Here is a 20,706-nt window from a genome sequence, read left to right as displayed (position 1 = left end):
CCGCCGCCCGCGCGCGCCGCCGGCTGTCACGGCCGGGGAGCGTCGCCAATGTTCGCCGCCCGCGCGCGCCTCCCGCTGTCACGGCCGGGGAGCGTCGCCAAACACCTCTCCCTGCGGCTCAGCCACGCCTGGCTCCGGCCCGGACGCCCCGTCGTCCCAACCTCTAGTTCCCAGGCCACCGGGGCCTGGGAAGGAAGTCGGACCCAGCCACAGTCGGCCCGTCCGCGGGGCGCGGGGAGGCCGCGAGACTGCTCGCTCCAGCGATGCGGCCGTTGCGCAACTCGGCGCATCTGCAAAAACCGCTTGCGCGGAACGTGGGGACGGACCCACTCCAGAACAGTGGGTCGTGGGTGAGCGGGTTGAGAGGATGGATGAATGAGTGCACTGCCGCGGGAGCCCCTCCTGGGCGCCGCTGTCGGAATCCGGCCCACGGGCTCTTCTGCGACTCAGCAGTTTGCACCCAATCCCTTAGTTCGGCCCCGCCCCCGCTCCCGCCCCTAGCAGCCGTAGGGCGGGTGAGTGCCGGACTGCCGAGGCGGGGACCAACGCTAAGGCGCAGGCGCGGGCGCGGGCGCAGCCGGGGGCGTGGCCACACTGCTTTCCCCGCGCGCGCAGGCGCGCGTGGTGGGCACACGTGCGGCCCCGCTGAGCCAGGCCGCGCTGAGCCCGGCCGCGGTGAGCCCAGCCGCGGTCCGCCGACTCCGGTCATGGGCCCTGTAGCAGGCTCGGTGACGGCGCGCTACCTCGTGTACTTCCAGTACTTGGGCACGGACTTTAAGTACGTCTTCCGGACCTCCCATCCGTGCCCGCGGCCCCGACATGTATCCGGGCGCCCGACGTGGGAGGGGGCGGGAGCTAAATTTAGGACCCGCACGTCTGGTAGCCAGGCCCGACGCCCGGGGGAGGGAACAGACACGGAGGGCCGCAGAGGGCGGGGCGGGGCCCGAACTCCGCCCTCTAACCTGAGCCGGTCTCTGCCCACAGCGGGGTCGCGGCCGTCAGAGGCTGCCAGCGCGCCGTCGGGGTCCAGAACTACCTGGAGGTGAGCTCTGCCCGCCAGCCGCCCGGAATGGAAAGAGGGAGACACGAGGGAGGGGCAGATGGGAGCCCCCGCGCCTCTGGGCCCCGGTCTTCGCCCCGCGCTGCCCAGCCCGCCCCAGGCGGCTCTGTCCCCCCAGGAGGCTGCAAAGCGGCTGAATTCGGTGGTGCCGGTCAAATTCACTATCTCCAGCCGCACGGATGCCGGGGTCCACGCCCTGTGCAACGCGGCTCACCTGGACGTCCAGCGCCGCTCAGGCCAGCCTCCCTTCTCCCCAGAGGTCCTGGCAGAGGCTCTCAACGCCCACCTGAAGCACCCGGCCATCCGGTGAGCACCCATCTGCTGTCTCCAGACTGGTCCATGGTGGGTGGAGGCCATAAGTCGGGAAAGACCTGGTGTCTGGACAAACTTTTTGGGAGTGATAGAGATACCAAGGTGTCACCTGGGTGGGTGGAGGGATCCTTCTGGTGTGCCTAACCCTGCTCCCACAGGATCCTGCAGGCTTTCCGAGTACCCAGTGACTTCCATGCCCGCCATGCAGCCACATCCCGGACCTACCTGTACCGCCTGGTCACAGGCTGCCACCGGCCTGACCAGCTGTCAGTGTTTGAACGAAACCGATGCTGGGCACTGCGGGCAGGGTGAGTGTGGGTGTGCGTGAGTGGGAGAGGGTTGTCGGACCCACCTGGCTGGCTACTCCCTCCTGACCAGTCACCTGGCTCCTTGCAGCTGCTTGGATGTGGATGCCATGCGGGAGGCTGCCCAGCACCTCCTCGGGACACATGACTTCAGTGCCTTCCAGTCAGCTGGCAGCCCAGCCACCAGCTCAGTGCGCACGCTGCGCCGAGCCTCCGTGTCCCCTGACCCAGGCAGCCCCTTTGTCCTTGCCCAGGAGAACAGGTAAGGAAGGGCACCCTGCACACTGGCCATAGCACCTTCCCTGGCAAAGGGCGTGCAGAGGCAGGACACGGCTGGGGTTGGGGGCTCCCTGGGCACCTATCAGCCCTCATAAGGGGGGTACTGGTTAGCTGAGTGGCATGACCCCAACAACCATGAGCCTGCAGCTGTGCCCTCCCCCCAGGCTGGGTTCCCGCCCTGCCCAGCTCAGCGTTGGTTGCCTAGCTGCTGAAAAGGCTTTGCTGAAAGAGAAGCACCAGGCTAGCGGTTTGGGCCCTACCTGGCAGGGGGTTGGTTCCACTGCCCGGGCACTGTCCCTGGGGCCTCTGGCCAGGTGTCAGCTGTTGACTTCCAAAACCTTCCCAGTTTGAGCCAGCACTGAAAGGAGGAATTTCTGCATGGTCAGCTGCAGAGCCCCTCCCCTGAGGCTTGGGTCTCTGGTAGATAAACACCGTGCTCACCTCCCTCAGCTGCCCCAGAGCCTGCACCAGGACCTACACCTTAGCAGCACCTCCACCTGAGGGCCCTGTCCCCAGTGCCAAGGTCCCTAGAAGGCTCTGCTGCCCCTGCCACTCAGTGTTCCTCCCCTCAGCTTCACTTGAGGGTAGGGTGGTCAGTGGAAGCCCCTGTGGTGGCAGAGAGTGGGAACCAGTCTCCCCCAGACCCCTCCCCCTGCCCACCTCCTTGTCTGGGGCCACAGTGTGGACTCAGGGGCTGCTCTGGCCCAGGCATCACAAGTGCCTGTATTTCTAGGTTGCAATTCTGGAACCTGGAGTTTGAGAGCCAGTCCTTCCTGTACAGACAGGTGGGCTCTGCCCTAGGCCTCCAGGGGGTGGGGGTGGCCCCCAGGGTTTGGGCCCCTGTGGCACTCTTGGCTTTGGGTTGCAGGTGCGGCGAATGACATCTGTGCTGGTGGCTGTGGGGCTGGGGGCTTTGATGCCTGCTCAGGTGAAGGTGATCCTGGAAAGCCGGGACCCCCTGGGCAGGCACCAGGCACGTGTGGCCCCAGCCCATGGCTTATTCCTCAAGTCAGTGCTATACGGGAGCCTCGGTAAGAGTTCGCTGCCTGGAAAGGTGCCTGCGTGCATCGCACTGATTGACCCCTCCTAAGGCTGGGTGCTTGATGGAGGAGGGGCTCTTGGCAACAGCACAGCTACAGCCCTTGTCTGTCCTGCTAGCAGGTGGGAATCCAGCCTCTGTTCAGCGGGAAGGCAAGGAAACCTCAGGTTGGCCAAAAAATCTCCAGCTGGAGACCAGCAAGCCAAAAACAGGAGGCCTGGAGTAAGGTACCTCTTTCCCTGGATCCCTAGATCTGAGCCATACTCCTGACCTGGGCTCTAGGATCATGTTCCTAGTAGAGGAGGGGGATTGAGGGGGCTCCTCTCAGGGAGTAGGGAGCAGCTTGAAAGGCAGGGGCTCTGCAGCGCAGCTGAAGCTGTGGACCCAAGGCCAGGCCCAGCCTCTGTAGAAAATCTCCTGTGTCCTGCAGTGTTTACCGCACGGAAACCACAGATCACCCCCAGATGCCCAGCTGAGGTCAGGGTGGCCATGACACACACAGCCCTGCCGCTGGACCCTGCCCAGCTCTGCATGCCACACGGGCCTCCTGCCTCCCGCCACCCCGGTCTGCTACCGGTGAGCTGCAGGAAGAGGGTTTGCACGTCGAGAAGGGAACAGCCATGCAGCCTTTGGTGCAGTTTTTACTGGAAATTAATACTTCAGGAGCATCCACCCATCTCTTGGGCGCTCAGGAATAGAAATAAAGAGTGATCAAGTCCCCAGGCCTATTTCTTTTCTCAGCCAAACAGGCATATGACACTGGTCCTGTCCTCACAGACAAGGGCTGTGAGCAGCCGGGGGCTCCACATCCGGGGACAGAGGGAAGAGCTGAGGCACAGACATGGCCCTGGATGAAAGCCTAGGTCCCTTTGGTGACCAGCTGACCTCAGCTGGGGGCCTGGGGGAGGCCCTTCTTAAGCAGTGATGTGAGGTAACTTCCCAGCTCTTCATCCTACAACCAGATACAAAAGGAGGCAAGTCATCACATCTTCCCCGACCACCATAGCTGGGCAGCCCCCACCTATCCTGACCCGCCAGGAACAGGGCTCCCTGGGACCCACCACTCACCTGGTAGGTCCAGGAGACCAGCAGCACCTTGGTGCCTGGGTCCTCTGAGTGGGCAGCAGCCTGGATGAGGATGGACTCCACGGTCACAGACCCATCGGGAAGGTGCTGCACGCAGTGGTCCTTGAGGACGCTGCGGGGAGGCACAGTGAGACCCCACCTTGTGCCCCACTTCTTACCACCCCCAGAGCCAGGAGTGGGGGCACCCACCTCTTCAGGTGGCTGTAGACCCGCATGGCCGTCTCCTGCTCCTTGCGAGGGTCATGGAGATGCACACGGCAGGTGAAGCGCAGCTGGTGCTCGGCCAGGCCCAGCTCCTTTAGGGCCTGCTCTGAGGACACGAGCCGGAAGTTCTGCGGGGCAGGGGCAGGTCAGGGGGCATCCGGGCACCCCTCACCCCCGCCCAAGCACACACATACTCACACTGTCCTTCATGATCAGAGTGCCATGCAGGAGCCGGGGCTTTTTGGCATCAGGAAGCAGCCCTGCAGAGAAAGGGGCAGGGATGGCAGCTGCCCACCTGCTGTGCCGCTGCCCTCCCCTGCCCAGTGTGCCCTGCCTTGCATACCCTGTGCCATCTCCCGCTTTAGCAGCCCCAGCGAGATGCCCACGGGGATGCTGGGGCTCGTGGGCAGCGTCACCGTCTCACCGTTGGCTGGCATGTAGCAGTTCACCCCTGGGCAAGAGTGGGAGGAGCAGAGAGCCTCAGTCCAGGCCATCGGGCCCTGCCCATGCTGAGACCCCATGGGTAGACCCTGCACACATTCCCTGTATCGGCCAAGCCCACCCCATGCCTGGGCTGCCTACGGAATTCCTGCTCGATCTTCTGCTTCAGGAACTCCATCTTCTTGGCTTCCCCGTGTACGAGCAGCACGCTCTCGGGCTCTGCCTGGCCCACCAGCTGCATGATGCCCTTGGCGTCGGCATGGGCGCTGAAGGACATGTACTCCACCTGCATCTTGACCTCCAACTGCAGCGTCACAGTGCACACAGGCCGTTACCACGAGCAGCAGGCTCCAGGGGCTCCCCACCAACCCAAAAGGGGGCCCACCGAGCTGCTGGGGAAGCTGGGACTCACCACCTGCCGCCCCTCCATCTCCAGCTTGCGCTGCCCACTGAGGATCTTGTGGCCCACAGTGCCCTGCACACAGTAGCCAGGCATGATGACCTGTGGGGGAGGGGGGATGGAGCTGGCAGCCACCCTGCAACACGGCCCCCCCCACGTCCGGCTTCGGGGGGGCTTCCTCCCTGTATGTCTCTCCACCCTACCCTTCCTATCAGAACCTATACCGTCAACAGCCCCTTTCCTTTGCCAGCAGCTCCCTATCCCAGGCCCCACTACAGACCCAGGCAGTCTCGGGTCTTGGCACAAGCCCACCCAGGCCGAGTACCACATCAGCTCGGGGCCAGAAGACTTCACTGCCTGATGCAACGGGCTGACACAGCAAGAGTCTGAGCCGCGTGGGTGAGACACCGGGCCCCAGGATACCGAGCCCTGTCCTGACAAACAGCAGTGTCCCCAAGCCAAGCAGAGCCCCTGTTCCCACACCTCTGCCCAACCTCACAGGCCCTCCTGCGAGCTACACCTCTTACCATGTTCTTCTCATTCCCTGCCCACTTCCGGAAGATCTGCAGGGACTGGCCAGCATGCAGCATGCCTGGTGTGGCAAACACGACCTGCAGGGGTGGGGTGGGGTAGGGACGGCATAGCACCCGTCTGTCAGGGAACCAGTACTGGCCATGGGTCCAGCCCCTCCTCTGCCCTCAGAGCCTTCTGACCCTGCACCCGCCACAGGCCCTACCTTCTGACCTCCCCTCGTCTTTTCTCCAGCACCGTGCACCCCGCTCCCTGAGGGAGACCTGCAGGCAAGGTCCCCCCGCATGTCCCAGACGTGGAGGAAGTACACACGTGTGGACAGTCAGCACTGGCCCCAGATGCCGCAGTGTGGGGCAGGCATGACTTGGCTGGGGCAGGCACAGGATAGCCATCCCCAGCCCCTCCTGGCCAGGACCTCACCATCGGACCCGGGTTGTCCGCAAACGCTCGGTCGAAGGCTTTGATGTGCTTAAACTCAAACATGTTTCTCTGCACGAAGGTCTTACGGATCTTCTGGTTGGTCCAGGTTATGAAGAGCTTATAGTAGTGGTTGGCCTTCTCCGTCAGGCCCGTGGAGAAGTAAATGGGGGCCTTGAGGTTCATGCGCTCCCTGTGGACAGCGCAGGGACACAGTGGAGGAGGCTGCCAGGGAAGGAGCGGCCCATGTCACCCCTCACACCCACAGCCTGGGCTGTGTCCGGTGGGAGGAACAACTCCCGCATGTCTCCCACCTCAGCCTACTTCCTTCTGTAAAACGTTGGTTCTGATGAAGGGACACAGAGTGTGGTTGGGGGGGGTGTGGAACAGCATGACACAGGCCTCCTGGCTTGGGCGGGCACCCCCCGAGATCAGGCACCCTGGCTGTGCCCGACAGCTGCCAGTGCTACCGCCTACACTCTGCCCAGAGCTGGACTGAGGACCCGGACACCGGCATCCCACTAGTGCCCACTCAGGCCAGGGTTCCCAGAAACCAATCGGGCTGCACCTACCAGAACGTCTCCAGCAGGATGCAGAGCTCCTGAGCTCGGCCCAGCGCAAACACAGGGATCAGCACCTGCAGGGGGACGACAAGGCTGGCTCAGGCAGGAATCCCTGGCCATGCTGCCCACCCAAGTTGAGCCCACATCCGGCCATAATGGGCAGGCAGCTGTGCCCTGTGGCTGGCTTCCCAGGGAGCAGCTGCTGTAAAGACTGGCCCCGCTGGTAGCTGAGGGTCAGAGGCTGCGTCCACCGAGAGGTCACAGCCAGCATCCCTGAGAGCAGAGGCCCTTTGTGAGCTACAGGTAAGGCGCCCACACTCTGCCCACAAGTCCTGCTCCCAGCCCCAGTCTGTCCCAAAACGACCATGGTGGATACTCCGGCCAGCCCTGGTCTGGGATCTGAGGTGAGGGGTGAATAAACACCCTGCTAGTCTTCGGAGAAGTTTTTCTTCCTAACGCTGAGCAAGTCTTCCTCCCTGCATGCCCAGAACACACAGCACCCATCTCCTGACATGCCAGAGGTTGCCAAAGGACTGCGTAGCATGATCAGGGTAGGCACATGGCCCAGAGCTCTGCCTGGCACCCTGCCTGCACCAGTTACCTTCCCGCCATGTTCCACGGCCTCGTGGACCTTCTTCAGAAAGTCTCGCTCCCGGCAGCGTTTGGAGTCCCGGATGGTTGTGGCGTATGTAGATTCTGTGATGAGCAGGTTGGGGCGGCATTTGTCAATCCAGGCAGCTCTATAACAGAGGTGGGCGTGACCGGAGGTGGACAATCCACATGGCTGCAAGGCTAGGAGCAACACAACGGACCCCAGCCACAGCTTCCCTGGACCCTCTGTCAAGCAGCACACTAGGGGAGACAGGAGGAAGAGACTCTGCCGTGCACAGAGGACACGTGGCAGAAACCAGTGCACAGACTGCTCAAGCACCCAGCACATCCACGAGCATCACTGCACTCAAACACATCAGCCTACTCACCCCAAATGCCGGTCCGGGGTCATATTATAATCACCCTGGCAAAGAATGTGGCAGTAAAACGGGTGCCTCCTCTCCCCGGCCAAGCAGTACCCCTGTGCCCCAAGTGTTTCCACTGACCGTGTAGACCACAGACTCTGAGCCCACTTTAATCTGGAACATGGCTGCCCCCAGCACGTGGCCTGCATAGTAGGCCTTGATTTCAAGTTCATCGTCCACCTACAGAGGAGAGGGCTCAAGTCAGGTCTTCAGGCTATGCTGGGTAGGTGGTCAGTTAGAGGATGGCAGAGGGACCAGGGAGGTGGACACCTGGGAGGCAGAGGGCAGAAAAGAAAAACATGGTTCCAAGCCTTTCATCATTTCCTGTTTCTCACACACAATGTCCAGTTCTCAACCAAAAGCAACTAGACATACGAGATGAGACAACACCATGAAAAACAAGAGAAACAACAGTCTAGAGAAGCAGACTCAGGACTCCTAGAGTTTTCAGACACAGAGTTTAAGAGTGCTGTGATCAGGGATGCCTGGGTGGCTCAGCTGGTTGGGCAGCTGCCTTCGGCTCAGGTCATGATCCTGGAGTCCCGGGATCGAGTCCCGCATCGGGATCCCTGCTCGGCAGGGAGTCTGCTTCTCCCTCTGACCCTCCCCCCTCTCATGTGCTCTCTCTCTCTCAAATAAATGGATAAAATCTTAAAAAAAAAAAAAAAAAAAGAGTGCTGTGATTAATATATTCAGAAAAATAAAAAATAGAATTAAGAATGTTAACCAAAAAACTAGAAATTATTTTAAAAAGTAGAAATTCTAAAGCCAGAAAAAACTGAATGGATGAATTTAATAGCATGTTATATATAATTGAAGAGTATTAACGCACTAAAATATATAGAAAGGACTATCTAGCACAGAGCACAGAAAGACAAATGCATGAGGGAAGGTCTGGGGCCCTGGGTTGGAGGAGGACAATGGGCAGGAGCAACACTGGAAGAACCTGATGAAAGACATCAGGTCACAGATGCAAGAGGCTTCACACCTGGATAGGTTGAATAAGAACAACATGCAGGTCCATCATAGCATTCCCACCAAAGAAAAGGGCATAATCCTACAAGTAGCCTAAGATTAAAGATTCTCTTTCAAACAGTGAATAAAAAGACATATTCAAAGTACTGAGAAGAAATAATTGCCAAACTAGAATTCCACACGTAATGAAAAAAGTCCTTCAGGAATGAGGGTGAAGGGGTGCCTGGGTGGCTCAGTCGGTTAAGCGGCTGCCTTAGGCTCAGATCATGATCCCAGGGTCCTGGGATTGAACCCCTGCATCGGGCTCCCTGCTCAGTGGGGAGCCTGCTTCTCCCTCTCCCTCTCCCTGCCGCTCTGCCTACTTGTGCTCTCTCTCTGAGGAATGAGGGTGAAGCAGATCCATCTGCAGACAAATAAAAGCAAATTCACTGCCTACAGATCTATACTGGTGTTCTTCAGGAAGAAGGTAAATTATCTCAAATAAAAAGTGAAGAACACAGGAAATAGAGAGGGTAAATACAGAGATGACGCCTAGCAAACCTGACTTTATTAGTATTAATGATGTCCTGCTAGATTTCACATATACTGAGCACATTAAAATAAGGGCAAATAATAGTCTAAGTCAGGGAAGGGATAGAAAGATTTAAAATGTTCTAAGACCTTTGCATTATTTAGAGGCAAAACCTCCAAGTACCTTAGATTTTTGTTGTCATGGATGCATTTGTAAACTCTACCACTATGAGAATTACAAGAGTATAAAATTACTAACCAAATAAAAGGAGAAATAGAGGGGCACCTGGGTGGCTCAGTCGGTTAAACGTCTGCCTTCGGCTCAGGTCATGATCCCGAGGTCCTGAGATGGAGCCCTGTGTCGGGCTCCCTGCTCACAGGGGGGTCTCCTTCTCCCTCTCCCTCTGCCCTTCCCCCTGTTCATGTTCTCTCTCGCTCGCTCATTCTCTCTAATAAATAAATAAAATCTTTAAAAAGAGAGAGAGAGAAATAGAAATTTAAAAAATCAATCCAAAGAAAGCAGTAAGAGAAAGAAAAAACGGAGAACAGGCAAGACAAATAGGAAGCAAATGGTAATAGAGTAGAGCTAAACTCAAAGTTTTCTTATTAAATGTAGAGTCCAAATGCTGCATCTGGACAAGTTATCAGAATAGATTAAAAACAACAACAACAAAACCCTCTTTTGCTCTGGCCCATGGCACTGGCAGGATGGGCAAGAGTTGCAGTCTTCACACTGCCAGGAAGCTCCGCAGCCACCGATGAGATCAGAAGGGACGTTATGAACAGTATGAGAAAACCCATTTAGGCACAGCCCTGAAGGCCAACCCTTTTGGAGGCGCTTCCCATGCAAAGGGAATTGTGCTGGAAGAAGTAGGAGTTGATGCCAAATAGCCAAATTCTGCCATCAGGAAGTGTGTCAGGGTCCAGCTGATCAAGAATGGCAAAAAAAACTGCAGCCTTTGTACCCAAAGATGGATGTTTGAATTTTATTGAGGAAAATGATGAAGCTGTAGTTGCTGGATTTGGTCACAAAGGTCATGCTGTCAGTGACATTCCTGGAGTCTGTTTTAGGACTGTCAAAACAGCCAACCCTTATAGCTAACCCTCATACAAAGGCAAGAAGGGAAAACCCAGATCCTAAGTTTGATGGTGAAAACATGACAATAATAAATTTTTATATGCCAAAAAACCCACAAAAAACAAGCAAACAAACAAAAAAACAAATTATATGCCACTTAAAAGAGCTACATTTATTTATTTATTTTTTTAAAAGATTTTATTTATTTGACAGAGAGAGACACAGCGAGAGAGGGAACACAAGCAGGGGGAGTGGGAGAAGGAGAAGCAGGCTTCCCGCTGAGCAGAGAGCCCGATGTGGGGCTCGATCCCAGGACTCTGCGATCATGACCTGAGCCAAAGGCAGACGCTTAACGACTGAGCCACCCAGGCGCCCCTTAAAAGAGCTACATTTAAAACATGATGCAGTAAAGCTGGAAGTAAAACAATGGAAAAAGACATACATACGCAAATAACCAAAGATGGGAAACCTGAGAATGGTGTGATGTTACCAGAAACACAGACTTTGAAGTAAAAGGCATTAAGGATAAACACACATACTTCCTGTTGACAAGAAATTCAACCAGAAATAACTGAAAATACATAGATACCTGTTAACAAGCAATACCCGCTGACTCTAAGAAGAAACAGACAATCTATAATCTTTGTGATAAATTTTACCCAATTTGATTGCATTTGCCTACTTAAAACCCTTCACTTCCTTGCTGACCCACACACACCAGTTACTGAGACAAAACGCAAACTCCACAGCCCAGGACTGGCTGCCCTTCGGGGCTTGCCCACCTCACCGTCAGTCTCCGCCCCCCACTGCCCCTGGCCGGCACACGCTCTTGGATGCACTCAGGCTCAGAGCTGGGTGAGCAGCAGAGGTTCCACATGTTTGATGGGCGCTTGGCAAGCTGCCCTGTGTGCACCTGAATCTGGGCTGGGACCCAGATTCTGGGCTGGGACCCCATGTGCTTGCCCAATGCTGCCTCCTGGTGGACAGTACCCGACAGAGAGCGAGATGGGGTCTGTTAGGACCCTGACCTGGACTGTCTGGTGGAGGTGGACAGCTACCACCTTCTTCATACAGTCCTTGATCATCTGGGAGGTGAAGAAGTTGGCCTCGCCCTTCTTGTCCACAGCAATCTTGCGGTAGTCCTCCAGCAGGATGGGGCAGATGGCCTGGGTGGGGTGGGTCATGTAGATGGGCCCATCATAGCCCACCATCTCGCTGAAGTAGGGAAGTGCCCCACAGTGGTCCAGGTGGAAGTGGCTGCAGGTGCAACACAGGTCAGTCCAAGGCCACTGCTCCCCGACAAGCCTGCCCCCCACAGCTCCTCCACACCAGCATAGGCTCGTGGTCATTCCACCCATTCATTCATTTCTACACTGATTGCCTGCTGTGTATCAGATGCCATTCTCAGTACCACAGAGTGACGAGTGAGCAAAACAGATAAAAACTACTACCTCCCTGGAACTTAGAATCTAAATGTCCAATAAAGCAGGGCGCGTTAAAGGTAATGCTTGCATCGGACAGGCACGTGTTCTATAGAGAAACGAAAAACAGCTAAGAAGGGGACAGGGCATCGGGACAGTTACCATCTCTGGTGGATGGGCAGGAAGACCCCATGGCATGGGAGCCACAGCAGGAAGGCACAGGGGCAGAGGGAAGAGAGTGCTGTGTGTCCACGAATGGAGCAGACCCGCTGCATGCCAGCCCATGTCCAAGAAGGAACCGAGACCACAAGAGCCTCAGAGCAGCTGAGGATGGGGCTGCCTCATGTCAGCAGCTCCTCTGGTTTGCAGGATGCAGGGAGAAGACCAGCAGGAGGCTGCTGTGGTCATCTGGCCACATGGCAAGGGTCAGGGTCAGGAAAAAGACTGGACCCCACAAACTGTGGACTGTCTGGGTGGAGTGTGAGGAATAGGAGGAAAGCAGAAGCCCCATTCAGCCAGGTTGGGAAGGTCGACCGCCACCAGGGGGGCCAGACCATGAGTCTGGAGGTCAGGGGCAGGGTGGATGGGAATGTACAGGAATCTGGGAGCATCGAGGACCAAAAGGGAGGGTATGGTCACTGCTGCCCAATGCTGTTGAGAGGCTGAGTGAGGAGGCCTGCGAAGTAGCCCAGGCGCTCACACATGAAATGCACCACCTCTGCATGGGGGGGAGGGGGAGGAGCGGCCTCCCTGCCATAGGCCTGTTGCCCTAATACAGCCTCACCTTCCTGGGGTAGCTGGGGCTCTCATCCATGACACTCAGGGGCAGAGCCAATAGGCGCATGCAGCACAGTGTGCCCCCTGGCTCCATGGTGCTGACCGAAGCCCATCAAGGAGCAACCGTGAATACCTATAACCTCATGTAAATATACGGCCTCCAGGACCGCTGTCCAGAGGCAGGGAGGGCCAGCCCCCGGGGTGTGCCACGCCAACAACCTGGAACAAAACCCAGGCCTGCAACACCCCGCAGCTGCAGCCTCCCCGGGCCGCGAGTGGCTCTCCTAGGCTCCTGAGGGTCCTCCAGGTGGGGCTAGGTGTGAGCCCACACAACACTCTCACTAACAGCCGACAGGTGCCCACCTGATGATCACACAGTCCAGGAAGTCGGTCAGCCGGCCGTTGCGGGTGATGTAGGAGAAGTCAGGGAAGCGCCTCTGACGAGCCAAGAGAAAGGGTCAGAATGCAGTTAGTTGCCCTGGGTCTGCCAGTGCTCCGGAGAACGGCTCTCAGGAGTGGGGAATGAGGGCAGAGGCTGAGCCTGGCCAGCCACACCGGGACCACTGACTGCTCACAGCCTCCAAGTACACAGGGCGGGGTCAAACTGCCAGCACCAGTCACCAAGCCAGAAGCCCTGCCTGGGGAGTGCCGAGCTGCCCCCTCTGACTCTGCAGGAGCCAAGAGCCCTGCTCTGGTACAGACCAAGCCTTCCACAGAGGGCACCCCGTCTGTCAAGTGAGGCGAGGGGACTGCCAGGGAATGCAATGACCCCAGACCCACCTGCCTCCTACCACTGCCCACTTGCCCAGACTCCCTATGCCATGGGTCAGAGCCTGAGGCTCGGAGGCCTGGGATCCTGCTAAGAACAGCAACAAGGAGCAGGCTGAATGAGGTCCCCCCAGGCTACCTTCCCTCAGGACTCACATCATCATTGAAGCCCATGTGCATCCCGCAGTCCAGCATGACGTTCTTGCCCGCGATGGAGACCAGGATGCAGCTTCGGCCCACATCTTGGCCAGCCCCTGAAAAGGAAGATGGGACGAGGTGCTGCCACCCCCACATCCTTCTCCTGCTGCCGCGAGCGATGGCCCCAGCCCCAAGACCAAGGCCCAGCCGCCTGCCTCGAAGCTCCACTGGGAACGCTGGGTCCCCGCCGCTGCAGAGCCCTCAGTGGGCTGGGAAAGTAGAGCCCCACGGCTGCTGTGCAGATGATGTGTAGGCACCATCACCAGGCCCTCTACACACAGGCCAGGGAAATGTGCAGGGAAGGGGCAAAGTGCCAAGACTGCCAAGCCAGTTCTAGGCCCTCCCCCACTACACCTCCAGCCTCAGGCCCTGCTACTACCACCTAGGTCAGATGGAAAAAGACCCTCACCTCTTGAGGGAGCAGCCCACCTGCTGCGGCTGACCGGAGCCTTCAAAGGCCAGGGCTGTGTAACAGGTGCTGGACTGTGGTCCTGGCACTTCATAGGGGTAAGCCGGCGCTCCACAGGGCATCACCACCCCTCTTGAAAACTCAACTGGGGTCACATCTGGGCTATGGGGCCCTCTCCCCCAGGACCTACTCTCAGAAGGCATCATGCACCTCCAGGTGGCTTCACTGCAGATGGACACCTGTGAGGCTTTAGCCCAGCCACGGCGAGAAACAGCCCCAGCGTCCAGCAATGACCAAATACAGTAGCCACAGTGCATATGGCCCACCACCACACCCCCTCAGGCCACCCACAGCCCAGAACTTAACCTGAGTCCTATCCATGTTCCGGACTTCAAGCCCTACCCATCTGCTTCAGCCCCAGCAGGGCATATCCCAGCCAGCTCCTCTAGCCATTTGTCACCTCCTCTGGGGTCTGGAGGCCCAAGAAGAAAGGGACACAGCCTTGCCTTGCAGGGCCTGATGACAGCAAATGACCTGCTTTCCATCTTGATCTACAAGCCTCCCTCTGCCAGCCACCTGAACCTTCTGTTAGCGCCACACACATCAAGGTGGCCCAGAACAGGACCCAGGCTGGTCCTTGAGAAGTTTCAGTCACCCGTGACAACAGTCGGTGATCCCAGCCAAGAGCTTCGTGTGCGTGCTTCAGGCAGCCCAGCCATAGGCCCGGAGGTCTCTCATAAGCCTGCTCCCGCCCCACCAGGACAACGGCAGGGTCTCAGCTGTCTGCTCCCTACTGCACCTTTAGCCCTAAAGCTGAGCCCAGTGCAGAGGCCTCCAGACATTTATGGCGGGGGAAGGGGAGGGCTGCCCCTCTTTACAGAGGACGTGAAGGCACAGAAGTCATGGGATCAGCCCATGGACACATGGCTCCTAAGCATGGGGCCAGGGATGGTTTTCTGGACTCCAGAGCTCAGCTCTTAGGCGATGGCCCCTGCTCCCAGCAGGACTCACAACCATCCCAGGGAGCAAGGAGAGTGGCCCACCCTGGGCAGCAGATATGGGAAACAGAGTCTAGAGCACACAAAAGGAGGCAGAACTCAGGAGAAAACAAAGGTGACTTCATATCCACAAGAGTTTATGTTTCAGGGCAAGGAGACAATGACCACGTAGGTAAGACACACACTGAGTCCATCAGGTAGAGTTTAGGCCCTGGAGAAGATTAAGGCAGGGGAGGGGACACAGAAACTTGCAGACCCACACCCGGCAAGTCCTCCTTAAAATGACTCCTGAGCAGGGTGGAAAGAGACAGTCAGGAGGTGGGAGGGGCAGCTGTGCAAAGGCTGTGTGGCAGGAGGGACCCAGGACTCTCTGTACCTGGCCCACATGACCAGGGAGCCCATAAGGCAGAAGCTGACAAAGGAAGACAATAGAGAAGGAGTTCTGCTTTGATGGTGCTACGGCCTCGGGAGCACGCCCAGGTGCAGACTGGGTAACAGAAGCGGCAGATAGAACTGTTCAGAGGGTGAGTGGTGAGAAAGTGGGCGAAATCGTGAAGGGGCAGGCTGCAAAGTGTGATCTGAGGAGGCCCCTGGAAGGGCACCAAAGGCAGGGGAGTGTGGGGTCACAGCACCCAGAGGGGACCCCGTGCCAAAAGCTAGGAGAGGCTGTTGCAAGGGTGATCTGTATGGCACCGTGGAGATGTGTACCCTGACCTAGAAGGCCAGGAGCAGGGGTGTCCAACAGCTCAGTGTCCACACTGGGAGCTGGGGGGCGGGGGGGGGGGGGCTATGTGACGAAGAGCTCACACCACGAGAAAGGATACGGAGTTGTGTGGAGCATCTGTATAGAAAATGCTCCCACACATGGCCCAGTGCAGGAGGCAGGTTCTGGGACAGCCCAGGGCACGAGTGCAGGAAGAGTGCCCAGAGAGCTCTAAGGGCTGGCCACCAGAATGCAAAATGATAACCCCAGTTGTTTCTGGGACCCTGGATTCTCAACGACCCTTCCTCCTTCACTGTTCTGCACTCTCTGGGCTTTTAAAAGTGTGCATTTATAGCTTTTACAAAATGCAATGTTTCTTTTTTTTTTTTTTTTTTTTTTTTTTTAAGATTTTATTTATTTATTTGACAGAGAGACAGTGAGAGAGGGAACACAAGCAGGGGGAGTGGGAGAGGGAGAAGCAGGCTCCCCCCTGAGCAGGGAGCCCGATGCGGGGCTCGATCCCAGGACCCTGGGATCATGACCTGAGCCGAAGGCAGACGCTTAACAGCTGAGCCACCCAGGTGCCCCAAAATGCAATGTTTCTTTAAAAAAAAACAACGTTGCAGAGATACAGTAAGACAAGGCTGAACTGAGAGTGGACGGCTGGCCTGGGCAGACGGGAAGCTGCAGGTAGCGGGTGCGACACAGACGCAGGAGGGGGAAGAAGCAGAGGCGGGGAGCGAAGGCCACGTAAGGCACCAGGCCATGCGGACAGACGCCGGCGCAGCGAGGAGAGACCCCGTGGCTCTCGGGGACGGCGTCCGAAGGGCGGCCCCCAGGAGCAGCTGCCCGCCTTCGGACCCACCCCCTTTTCACGGTGAGGAGAGCTGGGGACGCAGCAGCACAGCAGCGGGCCGACCCCCGAGCCCTCCCTCGGGACGGGGAGCCCGGCCCGAGGCCTCCGCTGACGACAGCCGGGGGCTCCGCGGACCTGGCCAGCCCTCTGCGTCCCCGCGGCTCGTCCCCAGACCACCGCCCGGCCCCGCACCCGCGAGGCCGGCCGAGCGCGCCTCACTCACCCAGGGGAGTGACCCTGATCTCGGGCATGCTGCCGGGCGCGCTCCCAGGCCCCGAAGCCTCTGCCCTCACCGAGCCCGCAGAACCACCGCGGCCGGACCACGACCCGCCGCGACGTACCGCGCAGGTGCGGCCCCAACGGCGCCAGCTTCCGGTGCGCCCGCCGGAAACGCCGGCCCACGCGTCGAGCCTCCGATTGGGCAGCCGGCAACCAATCCCGGGCGTCAAGGAGGTGGCCGGGGGCGGGGCAGCGAGTCCCCTGGCAGCGGTGGCGGCCGGACAGGTGAGCGGCGGCGGTACGGGTGAGCGGGAGGGCGGCAGGCTCGGGCCCGGGGCCGGGGAGCAGAGCCCAACCGAACTGGGCAGGTGGGTCTGGGCATCGCCAAGGGGCCAGGCGCGGGAGGGGCGGCCGAGGGCCTGGCTCCCACGCCTCCCCGGACCCGGGGCCCCTGCTCGATCCCTGGGCCTCAGCTGGAGCGGGACCCGCCCAGGACTGGGGCCCCACCCTACCCGAGCCCGGGGTCCGAGCCCGGCGCCACCTGGAGCTCCCTTCCCGAGCAAGACTTGCAGGGCTTCCTGGACAGGGCCTGACTCCTACCCGCTGGGCCTGGGGTGCCCTCTTCTGGGGGCCTTCAGCCTGCTGTCAGCCAGAGAGCTGCGGGGCTCAGGCAGCCCTCCTGCCGAGACTTGACCTTGGGGCTGTAGGCCGACCCTGGGGGAGCCTTGGTGGTGCCCTGCATCACCTCCCGAGAGCTGGCAGGCTGCCTGCCCCGGGCTGCACAGCCAGTGTCCTTCCTGTTGTTTGCAAGTTCTGAAAAGCTCCCAGCAGCTCCTCTGCGCTGCTGGCTCAGGTTCTAGACAGGAAGTCCAGGCCCACAGGATGTCTGGTGTCCAGGAAGGTAGCCCTGAAGGCCTCGGAGGCCATCTGCTCAGTGGACGGAAGACAGGCCCTGAGAGAGGGGAGGGGCGTGCCGGAAGTCTCTGGAGCACCGTCTTCCTGAGGCCAGGCACGACTGTCCCCCACACCTGAAGACAGGGTGAGCTCACCTCTGGGAGCTCCGCCCAGTGCCGGGGCCTCCAGGGCCTCAGCAACCACTAGGCCCCATCAGATGCTCCTGGCATCCTGGGTGGTGAGATGCTGCTGCGTCTCCAGGGACCGTCAGAGCCCACCCCCAGTGCCCGCCCTGGGCACCCAGGAGGGCAGAGGCTGGGTTGCTCTGTGGCACCCATTCAGCGTGTGGGCCCTTGAACATTTATGGAGTGACTGCATGAATGTGAGCAGAATCCAGGGCAAGCCTCTGGCCTAGAGCACTTCCCGAAGGTTCCTTGGGGCTGGGGGAGGGCCTATGGCTATCCTCAGAGGGTAGGAGACCTTTGGCCCAGCCGCCCTTCCCTGTGGCACCTGTACAGCTGCAGTAGGAGTGAAGACTGGTGTCTGTCAGGCCGTGCTGCCCTCGCAGTCTCTGCTGTGGGCCCAGATGCAGCAGTAAAGCTAGGAAGGGCCCAGCCCGGCTGGCCCCCCTTCCTGGCCCTCCACCTCGCTCTACTGTCTCTTTTTTCATAGCACTTATCTTTTTTTTACCTACCATGTTGGACTTTCCTGGCTTTCTCCAAGAATAACGCCCTGATAGGCGGGGATGTTTGTCTCATAGGGCATCCACCCTGGAAGGGTGCTTGGCTCTGGGCAGAGACTCAGCAGATATTTCTCCAGCTGGTAAAAACACACACGCTCTGGTGAGAGAGACAAACGATGAACAAGCAAGAAAACATGAGTGGAGATGTCTGCCGTAGGTCAGATAGAGCAGAGTGGTTTGACCAGGCTGAGTGACCGGGGGGCCGTGCTAAGATCTGTGGACGAGTGTTCCAGGCCCAGGGCACGGCAGCACCAGGTCATTGTGTCCGAGCATGTGGCCCGGGCAGAGTGAAGTAGGCTCCCGGGGAGAAGGGGCTGCCCGGGGATGGGGCCCACGGTGGGCTTTCAGTTGCTTTGTGACTGCTCTTCCCGCCACCCTGAAATAGTGACCCAGGAAGGGAGCTGACTCACAGGGAGACAGCCCGCCAGCCTGACTTCCCGTGTGTTTCAGTACGAACTGCGAAATGGATGGCTTGGAGCCGGACTTCAACCTGAAAGTCGTCTTAGTCAGTTTCAAGCAGTGTCTCAATGAGAGGGAGGAGGTGCTGCTGGACCACTACCTCGCCGGCTGGAGGGGGCTGGTCAGGTACCTTCGGGGGGCACTGCCTTGTGGGGTCCCCACACTTCCCACGTGCTGTGCTAGGCGCTGTGTACACCCAGCTTCCGCCCGCTTGGGGCTGGTCAGCCGTTCTCACACACAACTTGGCCGGCAGCACCGAGCCTTCCTACCCCTGCCTGCAGGGGGACGTGTGCCCCAGGAGGTCGGGGGCGGTCTCCCCTGCACCTGGGCTGAACTCCTACTTCCCCTCGAGCAGGTTCCTGAACAGCCTGGGAGCCATCTTCTCCTTCATCTCTAAGGATGTCACCACGAAGCTGCAGATCATGGAGCATCTGCGCAGCGGCCCCCAGCGGGAGCACTACAGCAGTCTGCAGTCCATGGTGGCCTACGAGGTGGGCAACCAGCTGGTGGACCTGGAGCGGCGCTCCCGCCACCCTGACTCGGGCTGCCGGACGGTGCTTCGGCTGCACCGTGCCCTGCGCTGGCTGCAGCTCTTCCTAGAAGGCCTGCGCACCAGCCCCGAGGATGCCCGCACGGCCGTCCTCTGCACGGACTCCTACAACGCCTCTCTGGCGGCCTACCACCCCTGGATCATCCGCCGGGCTGTCACTGTGGCCTTCTGTACGTTGCCCACACGCCAGGTCTTCCTGGAGGCCATGAATGTGGGGTCCCCGGAGCAGGCTGTGGAGATGCTGGGCGAGGCCCTGCCCTTCATCGAGCATGTCTACAATGTCTCCCAGAAACTCTACGCTGAGCATTCCCTGCTGGATCTGCCCTAGGGGCCAGCGGGCCAGGTGGGGCAGGTTTCCCCTGCAGAGCTGGGCTGGGGCAGCCAGCACCCACCAGTCTCACCATGGAGATCTGTGAGTGCCCCAGGAATGGGAAGAACACTCTCCTCTGCCAGCCAAGCCCGATCAGAGCCACGGGCACAGCACGGCCCTCTCGGGCTGTGCTTCTGGCCTGTGGCCTGTGGGCCCTGGCAATCTGCTCTGCCCTTATCACCTTGCTCTGCCCAGGGACATCTTTGCTTTACCCTCAGCTGAGTTACATATGTGTCCAATCAGGCCTCACCCAGACGGTGAGGTGCAGAAGGCAGGGCGGGGAAGGGGCAGGATCAGCATTCATGGAAAAGCCGGAGAAGCTGCCCGCTGCCTATGAGCCAAGTCGTGAAATGGGGCCAAGTCACAGGTCCCTGTGGCACAGAGACTTCATCCTGCTTGCCAGCAAGCACATTCAGCAGGTGCTTGTCCATCCCTGGCCCACCTCGGTGTCCGTACCCAGGTATCCCCGGGCCCTTCCACCCAGGCTGACCATCCCCAGGACAGGGATAGAACCCTTGGGCAGCCCTTGGCAGTGTAGGCTCTCTCCCTGTCCCTCACGTCCTTACTAGCCAGGGGCCCACATGTCCTTGACAGCAACAGCCAGGAGCTGAAGCCCTGAGCGGAGGCCTGCCCTGCCTCTCTGCACTCTCATCAGCTGCCCCCCCGCGGCCACGCTGTCAGTCGGGTGCCCCCCCGCCCAGGGAGCTGCCTGCGAGTGTGCGCAGCCCAGCCCAGAGCTCTACGGAGCCCACAGCTCTGCCGGTCCAGGGCTAGCCTCTCCCTCCCCGCCACCCAGGGAGAGGCCGTTCCCTCCTGCCTGTCCCTTACTGCCCCAGCCCCACAGAGCTCAGGAGACCCAGGATGAGATGGCACATGGAGAGAGCCTGGACCAGATGCCCAGCTGACAGGCCAGCCGTCACCCAGCACGTGGGGGCCTGGCCTGTCCTACTGGCTCTTCACTGTGAGCTCAGGCCCCTCGATGCCAAGGGGACCGTACCCACTGTGCGGCAGATGTGCGTACGTGTCAGCTTGCAGAGACCCTGGGAATGTGTAACTGTTTTTCCAACATCAATAAATGCCACTGACAGAGCAGGCAGTGCACTCCGGGGGGGGGCAGTATTTTGTG

The 20,706-nt window shown here is 59.2% G+C and overlaps 3 protein-coding genes and 1 pseudogene across 11 annotated transcripts; 3 read left to right on the top strand and 1 right to left on the bottom strand.

Moving 5' to 3' along the window:
* Window positions 1-123: 123 nt before the first annotated feature.
* On the top strand, window positions 124-5,514 carry PUSL1 (pseudouridine synthase like 1). 7 transcript variants are annotated; one of them, XM_078073930.1, is made up of 9 exons: window positions 124-350; window positions 985-1,042; window positions 1,318-1,366; window positions 1,531-1,680; window positions 1,769-1,939; window positions 2,690-2,741; window positions 2,825-2,987; window positions 3,115-3,222; window positions 3,426-3,713. In XM_078073930.1, exons 1-8 carry the CDS (start codon window positions 264-266, stop codon window positions 3,219-3,221), a joined length of 837 nt encoding a protein of 278 aa, XP_077930056.1. In that variant the 5' UTR covers window positions 124-263; the 3' UTR covers window position 3,222; window positions 3,426-3,713. The 7 variants fall into 7 exon arrangements, with proteins under 7 accessions (XP_077930056.1, XP_077930055.1, XP_035945576.1 ...); XM_078073929.1 differs by lacking the exons at window positions 124-350; window positions 3,426-3,713 and adding exons at window positions 587-778; window positions 5,377-5,514 and having other exon boundaries at window positions 1,179-1,366; window positions 3,118-3,222; XM_036089683.2 differs by lacking the exons at window positions 124-350; window positions 3,426-3,713 and adding exons at window positions 587-778; window positions 5,377-5,514 and having other exon boundaries at window positions 1,179-1,366.
* INTS11 (integrator complex subunit 11) lies at window positions 3,621-16,699 on the bottom strand. The gene is made up of 17 exons (XM_036089673.2): window positions 16,570-16,699; window positions 13,339-13,436; window positions 12,778-12,851; window positions 11,245-11,473; window positions 7,735-7,833; window positions 7,618-7,652; window positions 7,239-7,377; window positions 6,647-6,711; window positions 6,078-6,267; window positions 5,654-5,737; window positions 5,139-5,228; window positions 4,868-5,030; window positions 4,629-4,736; window positions 4,484-4,545; window positions 4,271-4,413; window positions 4,064-4,193; window positions 3,621-3,947 (listed from the first exon to the last, which is right to left on the bottom strand). The coding sequence occupies exons 1-17, from the start codon at window positions 16,595-16,597 to the stop codon at window positions 3,882-3,884; spliced, it is 1,803 nt and encodes a 600-aa protein (XP_035945566.1). The 5' UTR covers window positions 16,598-16,699; the 3' UTR covers window positions 3,621-3,881.
* On the top strand, window positions 9,826-10,279 carry LOC118534089 (small ribosomal subunit protein uS12 pseudogene; annotated as a pseudogene).
* Window positions 16,596-20,670, top strand: CPTP (ceramide-1-phosphate transfer protein). 3 transcript variants are annotated; one of them, XM_036089677.2, is made up of 3 exons: window positions 16,596-16,933; window positions 18,652-18,786; window positions 19,016-20,670. In XM_036089677.2, exons 1-3 carry the CDS (start codon window positions 16,596-16,598, stop codon window positions 19,536-19,538), a joined length of 996 nt encoding a protein of 331 aa, XP_035945570.1. In that variant the 3' UTR covers window positions 19,539-20,670. The 3 variants fall into 3 exon arrangements, with proteins under 3 accessions (XP_035945570.1, XP_035945571.1, XP_035945572.1); XM_036089678.2 differs by having other exon boundaries at window positions 16,720-16,850; XM_036089679.2 differs by having other exon boundaries at window positions 16,792-16,869.
* Window positions 20,671-20,706: the final 36 nt, after the last annotated feature.

Source organism: Halichoerus grypus, chromosome 5 (genome assembly GCF_964656455.1).
Source record: "Halichoerus grypus chromosome 5, mHalGry1.hap1.1, whole genome shotgun sequence".
In the NCBI taxonomy this organism is placed as follows: Eukaryota; Metazoa; Chordata; class Mammalia; order Carnivora; family Phocidae; genus Halichoerus; species Halichoerus grypus.
The sequence above is the reverse complement of the archived record's forward strand: the minus strand, read 5'-3'. Positions and strand labels throughout refer to the sequence as shown.